The sequence below is a fragment of the Phocoena sinus genome, chromosome 5, assembly GCF_008692025.1.
Source record: "Phocoena sinus isolate mPhoSin1 chromosome 5, mPhoSin1.pri, whole genome shotgun sequence".
In the NCBI taxonomy this organism is placed as follows: Eukaryota; Metazoa; Chordata; class Mammalia; order Artiodactyla; family Phocoenidae; genus Phocoena; species Phocoena sinus.
The window spans coordinates 9,385,067-9,411,968 of record NC_045767.1 but is presented as its reverse complement, the minus strand read 5'-3'; the positions used below and the strand labels follow the sequence as shown (position 1 = coordinate 9,411,968).

General features: G+C 35.2%; 1 protein-coding gene across 1 annotated transcript; it reads right to left on the bottom strand.

Moving 5' to 3' along the window:
• Window positions 1-19,649: 19,649 nt before the first annotated feature.
• On the bottom strand, window positions 19,650-24,666 carry PABPC4L (poly(A) binding protein cytoplasmic 4 like). The gene has a single exon (XM_032633637.1). The coding sequence runs from the start codon at window positions 24,328-24,330 to the stop codon at window positions 23,164-23,166; it is 1,167 nt and encodes a 388-aa protein (XP_032489528.1). The 5' UTR covers window positions 24,331-24,666; the 3' UTR covers window positions 19,650-23,163.
• Between the last annotated feature and the right edge of the window lie 2,236 nt (window positions 24,667-26,902).

The following is a 26,902-nucleotide window of genomic DNA, read 5'->3' as shown; positions in this document are numbered from 1 at the left end:
ATTCTTGATATTTTCGCTGTTTAATTAGAAAAAAAATTGTCAGTAGATTAAATGTACCCAAGATGTTCATTTTGGAATGAAGTGATAAAACCCAACAAAAATTCAACTGAGGGCTTCCCTGGTGGCGCAGTGGTTGAGAGTCCGCCTGCCAATGCAGGGGACACGGGTTCGTGCCCCGGTCCGGGAAGATCCCACATGCTGCGGAGCGGCTGGGCCCGTGAGCCATGGCCGCTGAGCCTGTGTGTCCGGAGCCTGTGCTCTGCAATGGGAGAGGCCACGGCATTGGGAGGCCCGTGTACCGACAAAAAAAAAAAAAAAAATTCAACTGAATCATGTAGATAATTTTTCTTTATATTTATCATTTTAAAATAAGATCTAAAATCACCATTATTGTACCAGTGCAATCACAGACTGATACAAGTGTACCAGTGCAGGGACCTTATTGATGACGCATATATCACAAATTGTATTACTAAGGATAAGGATGAGATGATTTTTCAAAATGTTAAACAACTCCTGGTTAACTTCCAAACAAAGCAAAGTTCAGTCTCCCCAAAATTTACCCAGTATTTACCTTTGATGTACATGAGAGCTGTGTAAAATCTACTTTGTATTTATGTGTACAATGGAAGGGGATTCTAGGCCCTATTTAAAGTAGACACCTTATCCCAGTCACTCTCTATCAAATAACCCTGTTTATTTTTTCTACATCACTTTATAAACTCTGATCATATATTTTTATTTTGTCCCCCTAGTCATCCATTATCTATTTTCCTCCCCCCTCCACACACATACATAACAGCTTCACACACATAACATGCTCCCTTATACACACACATAATCTGAATTTGCACTTTCTTAAAGAGGGAAAACCTTGTCTGCCTTCCTCATTGCTCCATCCCCAAGATTTAGACTGACACACTGTAGGCACTCAATTAATATCTATTAAGTAAACACATATTTTATATATATATTTATTTTTTTTGCTGTACGTGGGTCTCTCACTGTTGCGGCCTCTCCCGTTGAGGAGCACAGGCTCCAGACGCGCAGGCTCAGCGGCCACGGCTCACAGGCCTAGCCGCTCCGCAGCATGTGGGATCTTCCCGGACTGGGGCACGAACCCGTGTCCCCTGCATTGGCAGGCGGACTCTCAACCACTGCGCCACCAGGGAAGCCCCATATTTTATATTTTGATCCTTTTTATTTGAGTTAAATGTATTGCTCTCCTAAGTGAATTCCATGTCATAGCTTAAGACACAAAGTAACTATGACAAGATTAGAACAATTCAAGTGGAACACTGCTGTGATGTGATTAGCAGCAGCCATGTTTTACATGGTTATTTTAATGGTAACTACCAAAAGAACTTTTACATCAGAAGATAGTTTTTAAATTTTAATTTCTAAACTACAAGTGAAATGAGCTGATTCTAAAAATTGTACACGTTATCCACTTATGAACTTTAAAAAATTGACATTTTTAGTCTCTCATGTAAGAAACAAGAAACAAAAACACTGAATTCAGAATGAGCCAAGGTACACTTTCGCAGGAATGTTGAATCATAGTTTGCCTAAGGAATACCAGAATTGCTCACATTTGCATATTTAGATTAATAGTACATTTCTAAAAGGTTTGTGCTGTAATTGGAACTTAAGTAACATTTGTAAAGTGTTATCTGTCAGAGTCTGAAGAGACCCAAAGAGAATGTATGTCATTATGCAAAATTACTAATTAAATACAAGTAATTTAGCAGCTAATTTACATGTTCATTATATAATAGAAATTATTTAGTTTTAGGGGTTCTCTTTGTATTTCTAAAGTAATCTTGACCCAAGGGATCACAGACTCTTAAGAAGAAGTATAAATTATAGAATGAGACATATGTTGAACTGACTCATAGAGCTTTTGTTGTAGCTAATGATTCCTCTAACAGTAATTGCATAAGGGAAAACATTTTCTTTTTAAGTAAATAATGTTCATTACCTCTTAAATCTACTGTCACTTGAAAACATTAACGTGGAAAAATTTTTACCTTCTTAATTAGCTCTCCAAGGATATCCAGCAGCTTTAAATTAATATTGATCAAACAGAAACCATCATATCCATCAAATTGTTCTTACAAATATGGATGCATGGGAAAAAGTATTTTAATAGATTCTGGAAAGAAAAACACTTACTCTCCTGAAATATACTGTAAATATATTGCAAATTATTAATATGAGGAAACTGTGTTGGAATGGGGGATTTATTTTGTGGCTATTGATAAGCACTATCTCTATTGATAAATCTCAAATACTTCAATATTAAAGATTTGTATGTATAGTCAAATTGCAACCATATTGTGTTAGTAATTGTTACCTGAACACTGTAACTTTGGGAGGAAAAGAAAACAACCTGTCTTCCTAAACTGACCTTTTTCATCCAAGTTGTCTGAAAGCTCTATGAGGGTAGGAATTCTGTTTCTTCACAGATTTAGTACCAATAACTGAAGGCACATTTTAATTTAGGTGACAATTCCCTCAAGTTCTTTCTGTTTTCTTTTGTTTTAATTTATTGTTGGCTTTTAAATAACTTTTTAAAAATTTAGTATTTATTTTATATTATTTTTCTAATTGTTATTGATATAATTGAATGCTATTCACTTTCCTCTGATAACTACTTTAGTTGCATTCCAGATTCTGATTATGTCCTGCTAAAATTCTGAGGCATGTTGCAGTTTGATGTCTATTTCCAGTTTCATCCAAGAGTTAACATTGTGTGTTTCTAGGTAGAAGAATTTTACGTTTTTCAATTTTATTATGTATTTCTAGTTTTATTGAAAAGAGTTCAGAGAGTTTTATTTCTATTTTTGGGAATGTATTAAGATTTCTTCTGTGGCATAAAAATGGTCAATTTTCATGAACATTTTCTTTGCACTTAAAGAAGCGTAGTACCTCTATCTAGACTAAGATTTCAATATATGAGGTCTAAGTTATTGATGATAAATGTTCAGTACTTCAATGTCTTTACAAAGTTTGCTCATGTGATCTGCCTTGGATCAAGAGAGATGTGTTCAATTATATTTTTATTGATTGTTTTTGCTTATTTCTTCTTGCCACTGCTGTAATTGCTGTTTAATAAGAATAATTTTATTGTTTGCATAAAATTAATGACTGCTACAGTTTCACTAAGCAATATTGTTTTTAACTTTAAAAAACTGTAATTTTATTATTTTATACTACCTTTTTGGTCTAAGTTTTACCTTTTCAGATATCAAGATTTTAACCTCTACTTTGTTTTAATTGTGTTTGAAAAATGCATTTTGGCGTATCCTTTTATTTTTATCACTTTTGAAGGTTTTTTGTTTTTAGGTTTGTCTCTTGTATAGAGCATAAATTTTAGGTAATAAAAATATTTTCTTTGTATTGGTGATTTAAGCTCATTTACTTATTGCTATAATTAATATATATAGCCTCTAATCTCATATTTTAAAGTCTTATTCACATATAGGTATATCAATATGTGGTCATTTATTCTCTCATCATATATTTTAATATTTAGAAAACCTTGCAATTCTAGATTAATGGTTACCTTAGTACTAAAGTTTTTAGAATATTCTTAGTCTTTGCACTTTTTAATTCAGTCCATTGTTTCCCTCTATGAACAATATTAAATTTAACTAGCAACTTTTTCTTCCTTCTCCTCTCCCTTTCCCTCCAGATCCAAATTGAAGTAAAGTCTTTTACTCCCAGTTAATACTTAGAGGCACTTAGCGAGTTGATTCTACTTTCATATACTCTCAATTTTCTAAACCACTTTTGCTTTATCTAAACTGTCAGAGCATTTAACTTTCACATACTTTATCATCTTCCAGTTTCAAGTTGATATCCTCAGTTGTTTTCATTTTCTAAAGATAATTTTCTAGTAGATTTTCTCAGGAAAAACTTTGGAAACAATATTCCCTGTGTTCTGTCATGTTCTTAAAATCTGTCCATGGCCTTTACACCAGAAGGCCAATTTGGATAGATATAAAACCTTTTAATCATACTTTCTTTCCTTAGAATCTTACATAGTTTTCTGGAACAAAACATTACTGTTGAAAAGTCTGATGTCAATTTGATTTCTTTATAAGTGATTTGAACTTTTTGTCTGAAAGCTCAAAGAATGTTTTTCCTTTTGCTCTGAAGTACAATAATTTTGCTTGAATATTTCAAGGTGTTAGGTTTCAACCACTCTAGGTTGATTTTACCAGGTACCAGGTATATATGTGTGTATATATTAATAGTGTTGAATGTATTTTCCCCTTTTGACATTATCTACATACTTATTCATTATTGTTTCCCTTATAGCTTAAATTTCATTTCCATATTTTTTTCTTTAGAGTTCACTAATTTCTAACATGATCAGATACCTTTTTATATTATCTTGTCCAATATAATTTCTAGATTTTTCTAAAGTTGATTGATGCTGTTTTTCATAGTTCCTAACATCTTCTCTAAACCTTTAACTGATTTTGCAAGAGTAAGGTAAAATTTTTATCTGTTTTTTGTGTATGTTTCTTGGGCATGCTTTCATTGTAAGAATGTTATCCTGTTTACTCAGTATTAAGGGCTGAATTCCCCGCCCCACCCACCCATTTATATGCTCAAGTCCTAACCTTCAGTACATCAGAATGCTACTGTAGGGTCTTTAAGGTTAATTGAGGTCACTAGGGTGGGCCTTAATCCAGTATGACTCTTATTCTTATAAAAAGAAGAGATTAGGATGCAGAGACAGAGGGAAGACGAGTAAAAACTCAGAAAGAAGACAGCCATGTACAAGCCAAGGACAGAGGTCTCAGAAGAAATCAGCCCTGCTAGCAACTTGATCTCAAACTTCTAGCCCCCAGAACTATGAGGAAATAAATTTCTGTTTAAGCTACCCAGTCTGTTGTACTTGGTTATGGCAGCCATAGCCAAATAATACAATTGTTCCCTTTATTTTTTCCAGGAAAGTCATTGTATGGGACTAAATTTTACCTTCATTTATTTGTCACAGAAGATGGGTTTTCCTATTCTATTTTAATGGGAGAATTGGTCAGAATTTCACGGTTATAAAGCTCCTTGTTGTATTGCCATGGAGAAAAATATTTTTAATTCTCTTATGTTTTCTGACATCTTCCTCCACTGCAGTCCTCCGTGATTTTTATGCTTTTCTTTCTTTTGCCCTAGTGTCCCTATCTTACTCCATTTAGATTCTACTCACAAAAGTTTCTCCTCAGTGCATGACTTTGGTCAGAAAGGAAGAGTTTACTGTTGACTTTCAAGAGTCATAGGGTCTAGACTGCCTCAGAACTGCTTCTTTTCAGTAGTCCTCTCCATTCAACTGTCAATCAAAACCTGTGTTACCACCCACCCCCCTCTACCCAAAAGACTCAGTTGCCTTTCTATTGGGTTTGAAAAAATGTCATGTGAAGTACAGACATAAATATTTTCACTTCCCCTACTTCAAGGCTATCAGAATATTCTTTATTGTCTTTTAAATTTTTCTACATAGATGCTGATAACAGAGGTGCCTAGTTGTTAAAGAATAATAATTACTACATTTTTGTTGGATATCAAAGGAGACTGAAAAACTATGCTGCAACGGTCATCTTGCTGTCAGACTGAAGTGTGCCTGTTTGGTTACTTTAATTAATGTTCCCAAACCCAGTGAAGAATAAAAATACAATAGTGGATCCCTCTCACACATTTGTAAGATTATCATGGAAGGGGCTATACTTATCAGTACCTTGAAAATATATTTTCTTCCCTAATTCCTATCTTCTACATAATTCTAACTTCCTATTCATTCAATTTAGTGCATTAGCAACATAATTGATCCACTTCCCTACACATTGCCCTTTTTTGTTTTTATTCCCTCTTGTACCTTAGCAAGATTGTGCACCCCTAGCAGGTACTACAAGACTAAAGCATAATTGATTATGGAACATATATTAGAATCAGTGAATCCCAAGATCAGATTATTACTCCATTGCATTTCAGTGATGTGAACTTCTTATTCAGTGAAAATACCAATATGTTTACTTTTGGTTTAATTTGTTTTGTAAATTCTCTACCTTGACTTCTATATGTATTTTTTCGTGCCTCTCAGGATTTGCATCTCATTACCATCTGTACCTTCTGTATGCACACTTCAAAGCACTGAGATATGATTGGTTCAGCCAGTCACCACCCGAATAAAAGATATATATTTGGATAGATCTCTTCTGTTTGCCTACTGCTGATTTTCAATAGTCAGCCTATAGAGCGCTGTTTCTGGATCTGTTTGCTGTCATTGTTTAGTAGCTGTGGCCAACATAATATGTCCATGAGTTTAACACTTAGCCACATACAGGAAACTGCCTATTGCTTTGTTCAGGAGAGGTGAGGGAGCAAAAAGTACTTATTTTAAACAATGTTGATGTTCTCTGATCCTCAGAACATACTACAAGTTATAGTGATAGTTTACATAGCTCCTTTCATACCCATGCCCTTTCTAAGATAAAATACAAGTACTTATGGGTTTGTGGGATTCCTAAAGAAATAAGGTTCAATAATTAAAAGGTTAAGTAAATATGTGCAATGCCAGCTTTGGTACACTCAAGTTGTTATTGTTTTCCTTTGTTTGGTTGTGATGTCACCAAAATGACAGTACAGTTTTCTGAGAAAGAATTAATAAAATGGGACTCCCTTGAGCAAATTGGAAGAAGATGATGGTAATCCTAGGCTGCAGAGTAACATGCAAAGAAAATACCTTAAGAACATATATCAAATAAGAGAAAAAGAATCAAATAGAAAACTGCAAATGGAAAATGGTCTTAACTGCAATCTTTTTCCAAATTAATCCAGATTCCTGAAGAATACAAAGCTCTATGCAAAGTTGTTTAAGCTAAGGGGAAATTTCTGCTACTGGTGTGTTTTGGAGAGAAACATGTGATGAATAGCGACCTAGAATCCTCAGGTAATCTCATGGCCACAACTTGAAGAGGCAAATTAGAAAAAGAATAGCAGCTTGTTTAAACTATGTTTTTAATACTAACTTTAAAATTTATATACTTACATATGTTACTTGTTAAATATTGGCACATTAGAAACTACAAATGCATTAACTTGTATTTTTTTCAGTTGACATAATTGAGTAGAGAGAAAAATCAGTATACCATAGGTAAATGGTTATAATCTATATTATGGTTCATATAAATAGATAATCATTTATGTATGGCAATGATGTTGGATAGCAAGTCATTATGTTAAAAGTAAATATATTTCTATGTACTTTTTTAGAATAACAAAAATATTTTACTAAAACATAGTAAAAATAAGAAATAACAACAAAACATCTTATAACAACAAAAATATCATACAGCTAGGAATAAGACTAAGAAAGATATGCAAGGCTTCTACACAAAAGCTATGTAATATTATTTTTAAAATTAAGGAGCACAAATAAATAAAGGGATATCCATTTTCATGGGTTAGAAGACTATACTGTAAGGATTTCAGCTCGGAATCAATATGATCACAATAATTTCCCCAAAAGAATATGTGTGTATGTATGTGTGTGTACACATGTGCAAAAATATATGCATGAAATTGTAAAAGTTTCTTTTTTTCATTTGTATGAATATTCAGATAGCTAAGAATAATCAAGATTCTCTTTAGTAATAAGATGAAAAGATTTGTTCTTTCTGATATAAAGATTATAAAGTAATAAAGACTATATGACACTGGTAAATGATAGACAACTAGACTAATGGAATAGAAATCCAGAGACTGACCTGGTAAAACAAATATGGGCATCTGATTTATGACAATATAGCACTTCGGAGTAATGCAGGGAAATGTCTATACTTTTCAATAAATAGTAGTATTGAATCTGCTGGATGTCTAAATGGAAAAAAAAAGATCACTTCCGAATTCATATCACAATGAAAAATCCAGGTAGATTGTAGATATAATGTAAAAGATTAAGTTTTTAGATATCAACAGAAAGACAAGCCATAATCTGGGCTCTCACCCATCTAACCCATGATGTGTTTACTGTCTCTATTGTTTTGTTTTTCCCCACAAGGTCTTAGAGTTGGAATCATACCATGTGCAGCTTTTTCAGATTGGTCTATTTTACTTAGTTATAGGCATTTAAGATGCCACGATGTTTTTTATGGTTTGAAAGCTCATTTCTTTTTCACATTGAATAATGTTCCATTGTCTAGATGTACCATAGTTTATTTATCCATTCACCTGCTGAGGGACATCTTGGTTGCTTTCAAGTTTTGGCAATTATGAATAAAGATGCAATAAATGTCCATGTGCAGGTTTTTGTGTGGATACATGTTTTCAATTTATTTGGGTAAATACCACACAAAGTGCAATTGCCGAGTATGATAAAAAGTATGTTTAGTTTTGTAAGAAACTGCCAAGCAGTCTTCCAAACTGGCTGTCCCATTTTGCAGTCCTACCAGCAATGAATGAAAGTTCTTGTTACTCCATATCATCATGAGTATTTGGTATTGTTAGTGTTTTGGATATTGACCATTCTAATAGGTATGCATTGGTATCTCCTTTTTTTAGTATGCAATTCTCTCATGACGTATGAAGTTGAACATCTTTTCATATGCTTACTTGCCCTCTGAAAATCTTCTTTGGTGAGGTGTCCACTAAGGTATTTTGCCCATTTCTTAGTCAGATTGTTTATTTTTTTGTTGTTGAATTTTATTTTGGATATCAGATGTATCTTTCACAAATATTTTCTCCAAGTGTGTGGACTGTCTTCTCATTCTGTTGAAATTGTCTTTGACAGAACAGAGATATTTAGTTTTTATAAAGTCCAGTGTGTCAACTATTTCTTTCATGAATCATGACGTTAGATTTATATTTAAAAAGTCATCACCATACCCAAGATCATCAGATCATCTATAGACTTACTCCTATGTCATCTTCTAGGAGCTTTAGAGTTTTGCATTTTACATTTGGGTCTATGATCTATTTTGAGTTAATTTTTGTGAAAGGTATAAGATCTGTGTCTAGGTTCACTTTTGTGCATGTGGATGTTTGGTTGTTTCAGCACCCTTTATTTTTCTTTTTTAAAAAATTATTTATTTTTAGCTGCGTTGGGTCTTCGTTGCTGTACACAGGCTTTCTCCAGTTGCGGCAAGTGGGGGCCACTGTTTGTTGCGGTGCACAGGCTTCTCATTGCGGTGGCTTCTCCTGTTGCGGAGCATGGGCTCTAGGAGCGCAGGCTTCAGTAGTTGTGGCGCATGGGCTTAGTTGCTCTGCGGCATGTCATTGGCAGGCAGATTCCTAACCACTGTGCCACCAGGGAGGTCCAGCACCCTTTCTTGAAAAGACTATCTTTTCTCTGTTTTATTGCCTTTGCTCCTTTATCAAAAAGTCAGTTGGCTGTATTTATATGGATCTATTTCTGGGATCTCTATCCCATTCTATTGATCTATTTGTCTATACTTTCACCAATACCACAGTCTTGATTACTACAGCTTAATAGTAAGTCTTGAAGTTGAATAGCATCTGTCCTCCAACTTTGTTCTTCAATATTATGCTGACAATTCTGGGTTTTTGCCTCACCATGTAAACTTTAGAATCAGTTTGTCAATATCCACAAAATAACCTGCTAGGATTTTGATTGGGATTGTGCTGAATCTACAGATAAAGTTGTGAAAAACTGACATCTTGACGATATTGAGTCTTTCTATTCATGAACATGGAATATCTCTCCATTGATTTAGTTCATCTTTGATTTCTTTCATCAGAGTTTATAATTTTCCTCATATAGATCTTGTACATATTTTGTTAGATTTATACTTAAGTGTATCATTTTGGGGGTTATCAGTGTAAATAATACTGTGTTTTAATTTAAAATTCCTCTTGTTCATTGCTGGCATGTAAGAAATTGATTGACTTTTCTATATTAACTTTGTATCCTACAATCTTGCTATAACTGCTTACTAGTTCCAAGAATTTTGTTGTCAGTTCCTTCAGGTTTTCTACATAGATGATCATATAATCTATGAACAAAGATAATTTTATTTCTTCCATCCCAATCTGTATACATTTTTTTCCCTTTTCTTGTCCATATGATAGTGTTATTTTTAATTTTGGGGGGAAATTCCATACTGTTTTCAATAATGGCCACACCAATTTGCCTTCCCCCGAGTAGGGCACAAGGGTTTCCTTTTCTCCACATTGTCACCAACCCTTGCTATGTCTTATCTTTTTCACAATATCTATTCTAACAGATGTGAGGTGATATTGCACATTGGTTTTGATTTGCATTTCCCTGATGATAAGTGATGTTGAGCATCTTTTCCTGTACCTGTTGACCATCTGTATGTCCTCTTTAAAAAAATATCTATTCAGATCTTCTGCCTATTTTTAAATCAGATTGTTTGGTTTTTTGCTGCTGAGTTGTATGACTTCTTTATATACTTTGGATATTAACCCTTTATAAGATATATGATTCGCAAAATCTGTCCCATTTTGTAGGTTTCCTTTTCATCTTGTGGATGGTTACCTTTGCTGTGAAAAAGCTTTTCAGTATATCTGATATGAATTTTATGAATTTCTTAGTCATTATTGCTTCCTGTTATTTTCTCTCTTTCTTCTTCTGGTATTCCTAGTACTCATATATTACACCTTTTGTCTTGTCCTACACTTCTTGGATATTCTATTTTTTTCAGGTTATATTTTTCATTTTAGACTTTTGGAAATTTTTATTGACATGTCCTCAAGGTCAGAGTTTTTTTTCCTCAACCATGTCTACTCTACTACTGAGCCCAAAGGCATTAATCATTTCTGTTACAGTATTTTTGATTTCTTGCATTTCTTTTTGATTCCTGTCATTTCTGTCTCTCTGCTTACCTTACCTATTTAATCTTGCATTACTCATCTGTTCTTGCACATTGTCTACTTTTTCCATTAACACTCTTACGAGATTAATCACTGTTGTTTTAAAATCATAGTTTGATAATTCCAAAATTCCTGCCACATCTGGGTCTGGTTCTTATGCTTGTTTTGCTTTTTCAAACTGTGTAATTTGCCTTTTAGTATGTCTTATAACATTTGCTGAAAGGTGGACATGATGTACTCTGTAAAAAGAACTGCAGTGGGAAGGTGTGGGAGGTGAAGTGTTCCATAGTCCTATGATTAGACCTCAGTCTTTTAGTAAGCGTGTGCCCCTGGGCTGTTTTTAATTTTTCACTTGCATAGGTGGTACAGGATGCCTAGATGGGGCTGGAGTTGGCTATTTTCCTCCCCCCATGTCAGTTAGGCTCTACTAATACCTCAAAATGTTAGACTCTTACAAAACAGTTTCTTTTTAGGTCAGGCCTTGTTAAATATAGAGCAGAATGCTCTATTTCAAAGTTACATTTTTTCCCCTCCCCGGGATGGAAGCATGATGGGATTTTCCTCTGATTTTCACTGTGAAAATCTGATAAAACTCCTGAAGGTAAAACACACAAAAATGTACCCTCTGCCCCCACATAGGGACTGGGTCCCCCTGAGGTTTTTATCTCTCAGGCATGTCCAAACTGAGCCTCCAGCAATTTTTCAATTACCTTTCAGGTTTTCCTGCAGTTCAGGTTTTCTGCACAAGTTTCTGCTTGTGGGTTTCTGCTTCAGTATCTGTGTTTCTCTGTATCTCTGTCTCCCCAATTTTAGGGGAAGCGGTTTACTTTGTAACCTTATTCCTCTGATGGATATAAGAAAAGTTGTTGATTTTTCTGTATGCTCAACTTTTTACTTGTTGTTCTAATGGACTGGCAACTTCTGATACGTTTATATGCCAGACTGGAACCTCTCAGACGTTTTTAATAGAGTTTTGTACCCACCGCTCATTTACGGTGTGCTTTGCAGCTAATTTCTTGTACCTGGGCATGGTTGAGAATTACTATTAGGCGATGAAGCAAACATGTAGCCAATGACTTGGGCCAGAGAAATACAAAAGTCCAGACTGTGTAATTTTAGTCCAGAACTCCCAGACTTAGTCTGGGACTGCACATAACTTTCCTTAAAATTTTCCTTCTCCATACTGCTTCTTCATTCTCCTAACAATATCTCCTTGGAATACTTTCCCAGTGAATCCCTCACTCCTGAATCCTTGCCCTAGGCACCTAAGAAATTCTAAAAAAATAAAATGCTTTATCAGATTTTGGAATATCTCCATCTATTCTTAGTTTTTTATGAAGCTTTTATATGTGAATGAATGTTAAATTATTGCAGATGCTTTTTCTGCAACTATTGAAATAATCATTAAAGTTTCTTTTTCTGTTAATGTAGTAAAAGTGATTATTTTATTGATGTGTGTGTGTATATATATATGTATATATATATATATATATATATATTTCAGATTCTTTTCCATTGTAGGTTATTACAAGATATTGAAATAGTTTCCTGTTCTATACAGTAAATAATTGTTGTTTATCCATTTTATATATAGTAGTGTGTATCTGTCACTCTCATACTCCTAATTCATCCCCCCCTTTCCCCTTTGGTAACCATAAGTTTGCTTTCTATGTCTGTGAGTCTGTTTCTGTTTTGTTAATAAATTTATTTGTATTATTTTTTGGTTTTCACACATAAGTGATATCATATAATATTTGTCTTTCTTTGTCTTACTTCACTTAGTATGATATTCTCTAGGTCCATCCATGTTGCTGCAGATGGCAATATTTCATTTTTTTTATGGCTAATAGACCAGTGTATATATGTACCACATCTTCTTTATCCATTCATCTGTTGGTGTACACTTAGGTTGCTTCCATGTCTTGGCTATTATAAATAGTGATGCTATGAACATTGGGGTGCATGTATCTTTTTGAATTAGAGTTTTTGTCTTTTTCAGATAAATGCCCAGGACTGGGATTGCTGGATCATATGTTAGCTCTGTTTTCAGATTTTTAAGGAACTTCCATACTATTTTCCATAGTGGCTGCAACAGTGTAGGAGACTTCCCTTTCCCCACACCCTCTCCAAGAGTAAAATTGATTTTAAATGTTAATTAAACAAGATTTCCTTTCTGGAAGAAACACCAACTTGATGTTCTATATATATTCTTAAAATTATTGCTGGATTAAGTTAACTAAAATTTTATTTAATGTTTTTGTCCTTATGCTGATGAGTTAATGTGCCCAGTAGTTTTTATCCAGGTCACATTTGGGTGTCAAGGTTATATTGTTTTCATAAAATGAGTTACGAGATGTACCCATTTTTGTCCTTTTGAAAAGATTTTTTTTAATTGGAATTGATTTTAAATATTTTTTAACATTCACCAGCCATCTAGCACTTGGATATTCTCAAGAAAGATCTAATCATATTGATTCATTTATCTTAATATTGGTGAGATTATTAATATTTCCAAATTCTTATTATCAGTTTCAGTGAGTTACTTTAATCAAAGTTTTAAAATTTTATCTAAATTTCAAATTTATTGCCATAAATTTGTTTATAATATCCACTTAGGAAGGTTGTAATGTCTACAAACTATGTGGTGAAATCTTCTTTTTCATTCCCAATATTAGTTATTTGTGCTTATCACTTTAAAAAATCAGTTTTATTAGGTAGTTTATTAAATTCATTAGTTTAAAATTTTTTGAGATCCCTTTTATTGTATTTGTCCCTATTTCTTTAATTTCTGTTCTATATTTTCTTCTACGTCATTCTAATTTTCAATTTCATTTTTCAATTTCTAGAGAAGGGTACTTAGCTTATTCTTTTCAGCTTTTTTTTCTTTTCTAATATATACATTTTGAAGACTATAAATTAATCACAAAGCATACTTGTGTTCTCACAAGGTTTGATATACTACATACTGATTATTATTCAATTCAGAATATTTTCTAATTTCTACTGTAATTTTAGATCATATTTCACGATTTCTGGATCTCTAATAATGTTCTAATTATATTTCGTTGTTGATCTGCATTTTAATTGCACAATGGTCAACAGGTATATTCAATGTGATTTTAGTCCTTTGAAAACATTTGTAAGTAGGTTTATAGTTCCTTATGTGATCAACTCCTGAAAATATTCTACTTGAACTTGAAATTAAAATGAGTTCTGAAGTTGTTTTCTATTGTTTCTACATATGACAATTAGGTCCATTTGTGTTATAGATACAATATTCTTACTGATATTTTCCTTGCTTATTCCATATGTTTCTACTAGACAGAAGAGCAACAAGAAAATAGATGATTTCAACAACACTATATACCAACTAGACCTAAAAGACATCTATAGAGCACTATACCCAACAATGCAGAGTACATATTCTTTTACAGTGCACATGGAACATTCCCTAGAATAGATCACATGTTAGCCATAAAGCAAGTCTCAATAAATTTAAAAGTGTTGAAATAACACAAAGTATGTTTGCTGAGCACAAAGAAATGATACTAGAAATCAGTATCAGAACAGTATTTGGTAAGTTCACAAATATATGGAAGTTAAAAAAAAAATACAGCTCCTAAATAATCAATGGATCAAGGAAGAAATCACGAGTGAAATTCGAAAATAATTTGAGATCAATGAAAAATGAAAACACAACATAACAAAACCTATTTATTGTACCTAAAACAATGCCTAGGGAAAATGTCTAACCATAGATGCCTATGTTAAAAAAAAGAAGAAAGATTTCAAATGAATAACTTATCTTTCCACCTTAAGAAATTAGAAATAGAAGAGCACAATAAACCCAAATCAAGCAAAAAGGAGGAAATAATAAAGATTAAAGCAGAAATAAGCAAAACACAGTAAAAAGAAAAGAATTGAAAAATAATAGGGAAAATTAATGAAACCAAAATTTGACTCTTATAAGAGGTAACATTTCTAAAGAAAAAGAGAATATACCATTGTCTATGAGTACACAAGAGTACTGAAAATATATATTCTCACAAAAACTTGTAAACCAAAGTCACAGTAATATTATTCATAAAGTCAGGAAGTGGAAACAACACAAGTGTACAACAAATGATGAATGGATAAAAAGAATGTGGCATATCCCCACAAATAGATATTATTCAGGCATGAAAAGGAAATAAGTACTGATACATGCTGCAACATGGACAAAACTTTAAAACATTAAGCTAGGCAAAGGAACCTAAACACAAAAGGTAACATTGTATGACAGCATTTATAAAAAATGTCCAAAACAGGAAAATCCTTAAGGACATAAATTTGAGTATGGTTGCCAGGCACTGGGAGGAGGAGAAAACAGGAGTAACTGCTCATGGGTGTACGGATTTCCTTTTTGAAGAGACAAAAATATTCTGAATCGGATAATGGTGATGTCACACAACCTTTTGAATATACTACAAACTATTGAATTGCACACTTGAAAATGGTTACTTTTATGGTATGTGATTTATAACTCAATCTAAAAGGGCATCTATGATGATTTTCTAAGCTGCATTGTCCATTATAGCCCCAATATGGAAGCAACCTAAATGTCCATTAATGGTAAAAGGATAAATAATTTGTAATATAGTCACACCATAGAATAGTATATGATAACAATGAACACATTACTACTGCATTAAATAGTAATGTATGAATCTCACTAAAATATCTTGAGTGAAAGTGACACAAGAAGATGCATGCTCTATGAATCTATCTGAAAACAGTTCAAGGTACCTAACATTAATCTGTAGAGTTTAAAGTCAAGATAGAGGTTACATTTGAGTAAGTGTGACAAAAAAGTGATCGGGAGGGAGGAAGAGTGGTGTAGGTAATGTTCTGTTTCTTGACTTGAGTGGTAGTTACATAAATATAATTATTTTTGTATTATTCTTCACATTATATGCTCAAAACTTCTACATTTGTATATTTAATATAAATTTTAACTAAAAAAAATGACTAACTAAATAAAACCCATCAATATGCAGATTTTCCCTAATCGCTTTTGCCCATGCTTTCTTAGTTCTCTGCTGCTTCTATATAAGCCACTTCCCGAACTGATCCCTAATAATAGATTTCATTAGATGCAACGATTTGCTACTGATGTTGTTTCTCTAACCCAATACTTATCTTTTTAAGGACTTACGACTTGCTTTACTTGTTCTCTTACTAAGGCAGGTCAGTTCCATCATGTGCTCCTGCTAGAATAATATCAGATTGCCCACTAAGAATATATCCAATCTATGCCTTAAAAACATGAAAAGGCGTAGGTAGGGAGAATGAGTTGTTACTTAAAATAGTAACGATGATGATGAATGAGGATGATATTTAAAAATAACATTCTAAATGTTTGAAGATGAGCCTCCTTGTCCTTTTGTAAATGCTTGCTTTTTATCTCCCTACAGCGCTATGCCATGTAGTCTAATTTCAAAAAAGGTACTGCTGCCTCTGTAGTGTAACAGCCTTTGGAAAGCCTTCCTTAACACTTGTAAGAAAAAAAATAAAAAAAGAAAAGAAAACAGTACCTCTATTTTGAAAGATCTCTTACTTACTTTTATCTGGTAATAAATCCCATCATTTTTTTTCATAAACCAGTGGGAAGATTCTTTTACCCCTTGCAATAGCATACAATCTGATAAAAAGTTAAAGTTTTCAGTGAGGCAGGGATTAGGTAAAGGAGTTGAAATAAGAACAGTTTATTTCCAGCACACTGACCAAGGGAAACTGTAGCGTAAGAATTGGACTAAAAGATGCACAAGGACCATAAAAATGCAGGTCTCTTAGGCATGGTAAAGATTCACACCTGACTTTAAAAGTAATGGATGGCTATGGGAGGTTCTGAAGCAGAATAACATAATAAAATTTGCATTTGCAATATATTTTGGTTAAAATAAAAATAAAAATGAGCTTACTATACAATCTCAGTGCCAATCGCTCTTTACCAATTATAATCTATAAAATATAAATGTCACTTATTGGGCTTCCCTGGTGGCGCAGTGGTTGAGAGTCCGCCTGCCGATGCAGGGGACACGGGTTCGTGCCCCGGTCCAGGAAGATCCCACATGCCGCGGAGCGGCTGGGCCCGTGAGCCATGGCCGCTGAGCCTGCGCGTCCAGAGCCTGTGCTTCGCAACGGGAGAGGCCACAGCAGTGAGAGGCCCGCGTACCGCAAAAAAAAAAAAAAAAAAGTCACTTATTATAAGCACTATGTAGGAAGTATAAGTGAATAGTGGATAATACTAGATTTTCATTTCTAACACCTCCCTTGGTAATTCAATAAAATAATGATGTGTCAAAATAATTCTAAGATTTGGCTTGCATTCAAATTGAGGCACTTTTTTGATTAACAAAGATTTGCTGGCATTACTATTATAAAGGCTTACTTTAACTTCAAGGAACTAGAATTGGCAATATGTCAAAATTGTGGTGCATTGGTATGCCAGTGGCACATGTACAAAGATGAAATGGAATGTAAATCAAAATTGTGATTCACTACAGACTGTCAGATATGGTTTCCTGAGATAAGAAAATACCATTGGAAATACTGATTTAAAAAACTCACACACACAACAGAGTGAAACATAACCAATATTCACTCTATGCAAAAAATAAAATTTAATAATAACATCCACCATTTCAGTGAAATTGCCTTTGGAACTCAAATGTGCTGTTAGTATTTGGCAGAACTTCAAACTGGGGATATTTTTAATATCTAAGGTGATGTAAATATAGATGGGTTAACAAATTCTGATGTGATATTGTATCAACTGCCAATATCTTTCAGAAGTTAAGTGTCTTCTCTACTATGGCAAAGAATGCTACGAAGAAGATCATTTTTCTTCTCTTGCTTGATGGGTTCAACTGTGTCATTCAGGGGAACCTCAATATAGTTCAAAGCATTCTGTGAACTCTAAGACAAGACATGACCATGAGACAAAAACAACAGTAGCTATAAATATTTCCTCTGAACAAACTTGCAAAATAATCAGACCCTAACAGATTCAAATATGAGCATATTTGTAACTCGGAATTTAGTACATCTGTTTTTTGTTCCTTTGTTTATGTTGCATGGTTAAAATATGTGATGGTTATACCACATTTGTGTAATACAGAAAAAAATAAATTGAAAAGTTTGGATAAGTCCAACTTTATTAATTCTTACAATTTTAATGCACTAAAGGACCTAATATAAATCCTTTAGTAAAGAAAATGAGTACCCATTAATTTATGTTTGTGGTTACATTAGTTTTATACAATGGGGCCATTTTGTAGGCACCTAACTTTTTAGATATTTTCTTATAATTTATCTGTTACAATGTCAGTAGGAATTATTTTTAAAAAATTCTTTATACAGAATATCACACTAGTTGGTGATATACATAGTAAATTCCTTCCCTCTAGTGCTACGATTCTAAAATATTATCTAACATGCGTGAAAACATACTTGGTTTAGATTACTTTAAAATAGAACTCAAGGAACTAATATCTTATTAAATGTAGATTTATTTTGAAACATACTTGATCATTTGTAATCTGTTGATAATTATTTTTGGTGGAAGCCCATTGGGGTGACTAAATTGAATCTGCCCATTTCAGCAGAATTTTCAGGAGATGCCTAATTTACACCTAATAAAGCATGACATGTAAAATCACAAGTCCCATTACTAAACAAAAATGAATTCAATTTTATACAGAATATATTGCACAATTTATTCCCTATGATTGTACAACTTGAGGGAGAGGAAAATCACCAGTTTGACTCAAGTGTTGAAAATGATTTGTAGGCAGGAATTTTAAGAGCTATTTGTAAGCTAATATTAAAAGAAGAAAGAAAGTATCCATTAAGTACTGAAATTAAAAATTAGATATAAATGATGAAAAATATCCAGGGTTTAGTGGATGCATACTCCTACACCCATTCCTACTCAAGTTCCTTCCAACCATAAGCTCATTCTGCACAAAAAGTTGACTCCTTTCTCAATTCTAGTGGCAGATCTTGTTGAATATACATATCAGTAATGGACAATGAGAACTGAGGGGGGAAAGTTGTTAAAAGGTATTACCTTCTGAATGCTGCTGTGTCTCAGTGCGATGACAGGAATTCCTGTAACCATCTTGAAAACCTGATGATGAGGCTAAGACACAGAGGGTGAAGAGCCAAGAGACTCCAGCAGAACTGATGTAGAAGTTCTGATATACCTTGCCTGAAGATACCTTAATTCTGAATACTTTGTTAAATACAGCTTCCTTTTCTAGGTAAGGTGGATTTTCTATTCCTTGAAGCCAAAGATATTCTGAGGATATTTAATTTGTTCTACTTTCTAAAATGTATATTTAAAACTTCTCTTTTCTATCTACTGTTTTATTATTTACTTAAAATAATTACATTATGAGGCACATTTTCCAAATATAATACAAGTAAACTAATTCTAAAACCTCAAAATAGTGGCTAAATTTTACTTTAAAAATTAAATTCAAAAGTATCTTTAGTGAATTATTTCTCATGAAAACTTGGTCTGTATTAGAGGTTCTTTTCAATCATGGTCCCATAATTATGAGTAACTTAAAAAAGAAATACTAGTTCACATGGGACTTGGTCTTCTAAAACATGAAATATGAGGATCTTCATTTAAAAACGCAAGTTGTTTTCAATTTACTCCTACGAGAAACCGACTGCTAGAAAATTAGAAAAACTTAAAAAGTAAATAAATAAAAATCATTTTTGGACATGAAAATTCTGGACACCATTGAAAGATTTCAACTTTATTTGATCGTTTCTCAGTGGATTTATACAAATATTAAGAACATGAAAATACCAATACTAAAACCACTTTAAAAAGCTTATTTTTACCAAGTATAAATTTCCATTTAAAAATTTAAAAATAAAAATTTAAAAGGCACGTTTCTATTCAATTGGCTGCACATGCAAGCAGGCAATGTGTGTGGGGAGAGAGAAGGCAGAGCAGAAGCAGTGACTCAAGGCATCTCTATGTAAATTAGCTTTTACTGGAATGCTTATCAGAAAGTGAAGATTCTTTTTATTTATCAAGGCACTTGAACATAAAAAGAGTAAAGTTTCGTGAATGCCTGAACCTCTACTGCCAACTAGGATGACTTGATAGAATCACACACATACAAAATTTAGAATAAGTAAAATTTATATAATCAAGAAAATCTACAGGATCATATCTTTTTGTAAACTGACAGTCATTTCTTAAGGTAAATATTAAAAATAAGTAATTTTTACTAAAATGGCATATTATTGTGTCATTATGAAGCTATAGCTACAATTTATCTAAACATCTGGTATTATGTCCTATTAAATCCCCGTGCATGTGTGAAGAGAATGATGAACTCAGTTCCCTGATATTATCTTGATAATCCATTTACAAGCATTGTGAAATATTGTTCAAATATTTGAACATTTTGATAGAGTGGATTATCCAGAAAGAGATGTCAAGGCTTGACACACCTACTATACTTCCCAGTCCTGTTTCCTGGCACCCTTTCTTAAAAGCTCTCTGATTTGGAGGTAAATACTTCTCAACATAGTAATTCAGAGAGCCAATGAGTTATAGTTGACATATGGATTTCAAATAGACTCTTACAGTAAATCAGTATTTACCAAGGCATGTTAATAGAATTGAAAAGCAAGACACTTTAAAAATATTTAGTATAGGCTGTGTATAAGATACTGTATACACAAAAGTTTTGTTTAGAGAGTATTGAGAATATGAAACTCTGAAAATAATAGAAGACAATACAGATGAATTGTGTGTGTGTATGAGGGGGTTGTATATTTGAGGTGTTCAAAGTGTTTTGAAACATACCATTAAAGCCACCAAAGTATAAGATTGCAAATTTTGAATTTAACTTTGGAATGACCCTCAAAACTATAAACAAGATGGGAATATCAGGAAAAAAAAACAACCAAAGCTAACAAATCCATATAAATAAAAACTACCCTAACAGGAAAACAGACTAAAGTCATGAAAATAGACTAAGATCGTTTTCAAAAATATGAAAATACAAATGTCCAGTAAATACAAGAAATGCTGTTTAACTTTTGAGGTAATAAAAAAGTAAAATAAATAACCATGAAATATTTTGTTTTTACATGTCATGTTGAATCAGATAACAACTTAAACAAAATCCTTTGTTCTTAGAGTATATGGAAATGAGCCATCCTCCATACTCAGAAATGTTAAGTGGCACAAATCTCTGAACAGCATTTGGGCAATTTAAATATTAAACATTAATTCCAATGAATCATACATTTTCTGAAGAAAATAATTATATACATCAGCATATAAGAGTTTGTAAAGGGTGTATCTCCAAGTTGTTTATGATAGAGGAAAAAAAAAAAAAAGGGAGTAACCAATCTAGCAACCTATATTTTTATCAAGAGGAAATTGTTATATTATGGTACAAACATTAAAGGAAAGATAAAAGTCATTAAAATTATAGTGCAAATAATTATTTGTGGTCATGGACGTTGACTATGGCGTACTGTCAAATTAAGAAAGCAGTTTCAAACAAGGTTTAGAGCATGATTCCATTTTTGTTAAATCATGTGTATAAGTATAGAGAAAAATTTGGGAGGAGATGCAAGAAACTGTAACAGAAGATCTGTCTGCATAATAGGATTATGTGTTGCCGTAATTTTTTCATTGTCCATAATTTTTCATTGTTTAAAGAGATTTTAAATTTAGAAAATGTGCAATGAATATACATATAGTTCATACAAAAATAAACAGAAACAGATTTTCTCATTCTTTCATAGCTAAAGTATTGCCACGGAAATATTTTAATATTTCTTTTGTACTGGTAATATATGAAACAGAAGACTTGAATATATGGTTACAGGAAACAACGAAGCAGAGTAAAAAAAAAATAAAACAACAACAACAAAACCATTTTCTAGACACCTTTGGTATGAGAGAATCAGAATTTTAAAAGTAATTACTTAAATGTAAATAAATAACTCTTGCATCTATTTCCAAAGTGGATTTCAAACAGCACACAGTAAAAGTCAGTATAATAAAAACCTTTTTAAAAAGTATAGAGGAGCTGAGTAATATAGAGGAAAAGCAGGAGAGAAGAAGAGATCTGGGAATGGGACTGAAATAAAAATCATGCTGGAAAGCAGGCTAAGTGATGTAACTTCAGTTTATCAGAAAATCAATTAGTGAACTTCTGATCAATCAAGGCTACAAGTGAGCCTTCATGGGTTACATAGCTCTTACGGTCTAATAAAAGGAGACGTGGAGTTCATAAACATAAACTCACTGTTCTGAGCCCTGAGACAATATCACTACATGTTACAACATATAACAGAGATTAGAAAACACAGTTGTTAAACAGAATGTCTATGTTTTCTATATATGACTTTTATAATGTTGGTACCTGGTTCAAAACTTAAGGCATAATTTTATGCCGTATACGTATGAAGAGAATTAAGACTAGGCCAACTTTTTGACCTGAAATGATACAGGCTTATAACTTAAGGAATGTGGAAGTTAAGGTTTTACTATTCAAGTCACAATTTTGATAACCAGCAAGCACCTGGATTATGTCAACCAATGGAAAGAATGGTAAAATTTCCTATAAAGCACATTTGTAGGCAACATTAAAAAACTCCATCATTAATTTCAGCCATCAGAAAAACACCATTTCAGGATATAAATTGAAAGGAAATTCAACTATTTCCTAGTATTTTAAACATTAATTCAAAATGAAATTAGATATTGAGTTTGTAGTAGCAATTCTTAAACTTTGGTTTCTTTAAAAAAAAATTGATGAGAAATTAGAAAATTTGTTTGTAAAAATAAATTACTTTGCAATCCTCGGGTATAAGAACTACTTTGGGCATATTTTCACGGAAGAAATTAAAGCTAGCAATATTATTAAAATAAGAAAAAGTATGCAATAAATGCAAAGAATTACCACACTTCAGTTCATTCAAAATGCAGTAAATATGTATCTAATTATACTTATTGCTATGAGCACTACAACAAAATCAGAAAAAGATACCATATTATAATTAGATGGTGTGCCTCTATAAAAGAACCAAGGTTCTAAGATTCACTTATTTTTCCTCCAAAGAAAAATAAATAGCTTTGTATCGATCATAATGTTTACTAAACTAAGCAGCCATCAGCTGGGATTTGAAATTTACTGAGGACGATTCAGGCAGAGATCACTGACATCCCCCAAGCTGCTACAAACACTGGCTGGTGCATTAAGTTTTCCTCTCCTAGGGCCTCTGGGCCAGGGCGATGTTGAGCGGCTTGGAGCCCAAGATGTGGCCATTCATCTCAGTCATTGCTTTAGTGGCCTCCTCAGGAGAGGAGAAGCAGATCAAGCCAAACCCTTTGCTTCGCCCTTCTTCCTGCATTACCTTAACTCTGCTAATTGATCCAAATGAAGAAAATTCCCTCCGTAGCTTTTCATCATCAATGGTCTCATCCAGGTTCTTAATATAGAGCTTTGCTCCCCGGCACCGCCGAAATCTTTCCTGTTTCAGCTGCTCAAACATTTGCTTTAACTCAGCCTGTCGTTCTGCTTTCTTTTGTGCCCGGCCTACAAAAAGCAGTTGTCCATTTATGTCCTTTCCATTCATTTCTTCAACAGCCTTTTTGGCAGCCCCGTGGCTATCAAAACTCACAAAGCCAAAGCCTTTGGATTTCCCACTGGAATCTGTCATCACCTTAACACTCAGGGTTTTTCCATATTTGCTGAAAACTTCCCTCAGTCTCTCATCATCCATGTCATCTCCGAAGTTTTTAATGTAAACATTGGTGAACTCACTGGCTTTGTTTTGGAGCTCGGCTTCCCGATCTTTGCGGCTCTTGAATCTGCCAACAAACAGCCTGCAGTCCTTAAGCAGTGCCCCATTCATCTCCTGGATGGCCCTGTCGGCGGCAATCTGGTTCTGAAAGTGCACGAACGCATAGCCCCTGGAGCCGTGATCATCACTCATCACCTTGGAGGACAGGATCTTCCCAAAAGACGAAAAGTGTTCATAAAGGGTTTTGTTATCAATGGATTTGTCCAGATTCTTGATGAACACGTTCCCAATTCCAGATTTCCTCAAGTAGGCGTCACGCTGAGACCACATGAGACGGATGGATTTGCCCTTTATCGGGTCAAAGTTCATAGTGTCCAGGGCCTTCTGGGCATCCGCCAGCTGCAGAAAGTTCACGTAGGCATAGCCCAGAGAGCGGCGGGTGACCAGGTCCCTGCAGATGCGGATGGACAGCACGGGCCCCACAGCGCTGAACTTCTTGAACAGCAGGTCCTCGGTGACGTCCGCGTGGAGGTCACCCACGTACAGGGAGGCCTGGCGGTACTTGGCTGCTACATGCATCTCCTGGCTCCTCACCGCCGCAAGCCGGTCCCTAAGGAGCTCCTGGAGTGACATCTGCAGGAGGGTAGCCCGGGCTCAAGCGTGGTGGCCTCAGAGTCAGCGCTCTGAGGCCAGGCGAGGCGGTTCATTCACGTACAGCTCCCCAGGCTCGGGCAGCAACCTCAGTCAAAAGCCCCAACCAGTCCGTCCAACCCTGGGAGGGGGCGACAGAACCTTGAAATCTCAAAGAAAGATTCCTAGGTCAAGCCGTCCTTCCCAGCCACTTGGTGAAGAATCTTCAAGTGGCGGGCTGGCCCTCCATCTCAGCGTTCTCCACAGCCATTCTCCGGTCGCTGGTTTCTGAATAAAAATAGGCCTCGCTCAGGCCGGTTTAAAGTTACAGCCGCCGGGGGAAAGAATTCCACAAGTGGCGTCTGAGGCGGCGGCCCGGGACGCGGCGCGCGGGCGGCGGGCGCGGGGCCCCGGAGCCCCGAACCGCCCGGGACCTGGTCGTGCAGGCGCCGCCGGCCGGGCGCGGCCGGGGGCTCCGCGGGCTGCGCGTGCCCTGACCAACCCCGGCCGCTCTCCTCCCTGCAGACCCCGCGCTGCGCCCTGGGCAGGTCGGGGGTGGGGGGGATGGGGGTGGGGAAGAGGACGGACCGACGGACGGACGGGCGCGGCCCGGTGGGCGGCGGCCGGTCAGGGGCTGGGGGCTCACCCGGGCTGCGGCCGGCGTGGGGGGCGGGCGGGGAGCCCGGAACTCGCGCGCTCAACTTCCCGCGCACTCGCTGCCCAGGGGAATGTTTTCTTTTTAATGTTTTTGGAGAATGTTTTTCTTTCCCCCGCCCCTCTCGCTCACTTCCCACCCACTTCGGACAGCTCAGCTGAGGAGCGGGAGGCGGTGACCGGGGTGGAGAAAGGCAGCCTAGGGGAGTGGCCCTAATAAACCCACCCGCCCGCAGGCCCTGGCGTAAGTCAGACTGCAGGAGCTTTGCCAAGTGTGGATCAGGGCTTGTCACTTTCTAGCTTCAAGCCCTCCAGTGGCTTTCTTCGACTCTTGGGTAGGCTCCAACCTCCGCACCTTGTTCTTCAAAGTTCTGCAGGATTCCTGCCATGTTCCAGCCTCAACTGCCCCTTGGATCCCCTTCCTAAACTCCATGACACGCTCGCCTTTTGTTCAGGGCCAACTTGACAAAACTGTGTTCCTCAGCAATCACTTTTTTTTTTTTTTAAAGATTTATTTATTATTTATCTATTTATTTATTTTTGACTCCGTCGGGTCTTAGTTGTAGCACACGGGATATTAGTTGTGGTGCACGAGCTTCCCTCTATCTGTGGCACGCGGGTTCCAGAGCGTGTGGGCTCTGGTAGTTTGCGGCACGCTGGCTCTAGTCGCGGTGTGCGGGCTCAGTAGCCCCACAGCATGTGGGATCTTAGTTCCCTGACCAGGGATGAAACCTGCATCCCCTGCATTGTAAGGCAGATTCTTTACCACTGGACCACCAGGGAAGTCCCTCAGCAATCACTTTTGATGCTCTTTCCAAATACAGGTTTTCCCTATACAACTTCTGAAAAAGTTTAGGTTTCGCTCTTAGAGGCCTCGTATTTTCGTAGCATTTGTCTAATTAAAATATATTGTATTACATTCCATGACAGTAGGGACCATGCCCATTTTATTTCCCCGCTGACTTAACTCAGGGACTTGCAGAAACGAGATGCTCAGTATTTACTGAAAGAATCCACTGCGTGGAGGAGATGAGATAGTTAACCTGAGGTTGGTTTTCATGCCCAGAGAAATGGAAATAGTGTCCCTTACCTCAAAGAGTATTGTAAAGATTAAATGAATTAGTAAATTTGGAAATGTCTAACCTAATATCTGGCACAGAGTAGGTTTTGATTAACATTGGTTTCATTTCCTCTAGCATTAAATAAATTCCGTAACATCATTCCTATAAAACCTTAAATTTGAATCATCATGCATCTTACAGAATGTAACCTGCAAAACTGAATTGCACGGATCAGTTTGTATAAGGCTAATTTAGTGTTTTTCAAACTTTAATGGACATAGAAATCCAGAAGGGATCTTGCTTGAAAGCAGATTCTGATTCAGTCATTTGGAACCAGAATGAACTGGAAACTCTACACTTCCCAAAAAGCTCCTGAGTGATGCAGATTCTGTTGGTCTCTGAACTACACTCTGAGTAACAAGACTTTTTGGCTGAACGAGTGAGTCCCCAGAGTGGCATCTTTTCTAATGTAAGGACTATAAAAAATATATTTCTCTTTCAGAAGATGATATCTAACAAAATTCATTCTCAGTGATACATTAAAAACACACACATACACACAACTAAGCTAGAGGGTGATTTTCACTATAATAATCCAAATTGCTTTTAACCTATCAGATGTTGAATAATGGTTTTATGATTACTCTTAACTTCATCCTGATTAATGATTTTTGTTTGTGAAATTTATTCTGCTATGTGTTGCTCCTGTAGGATCAATTGTTCAAATAAATAATCTTTTCTTCAACCACATTCTCTAGGCTGCAATTAAAAAAGAAAAAAAGGCCGCTGACGTAGTTGGTGAATACCGTCAGTGGATTTCGGCACATACTTTATTCAGACACTATATGGCATTGTTTAAT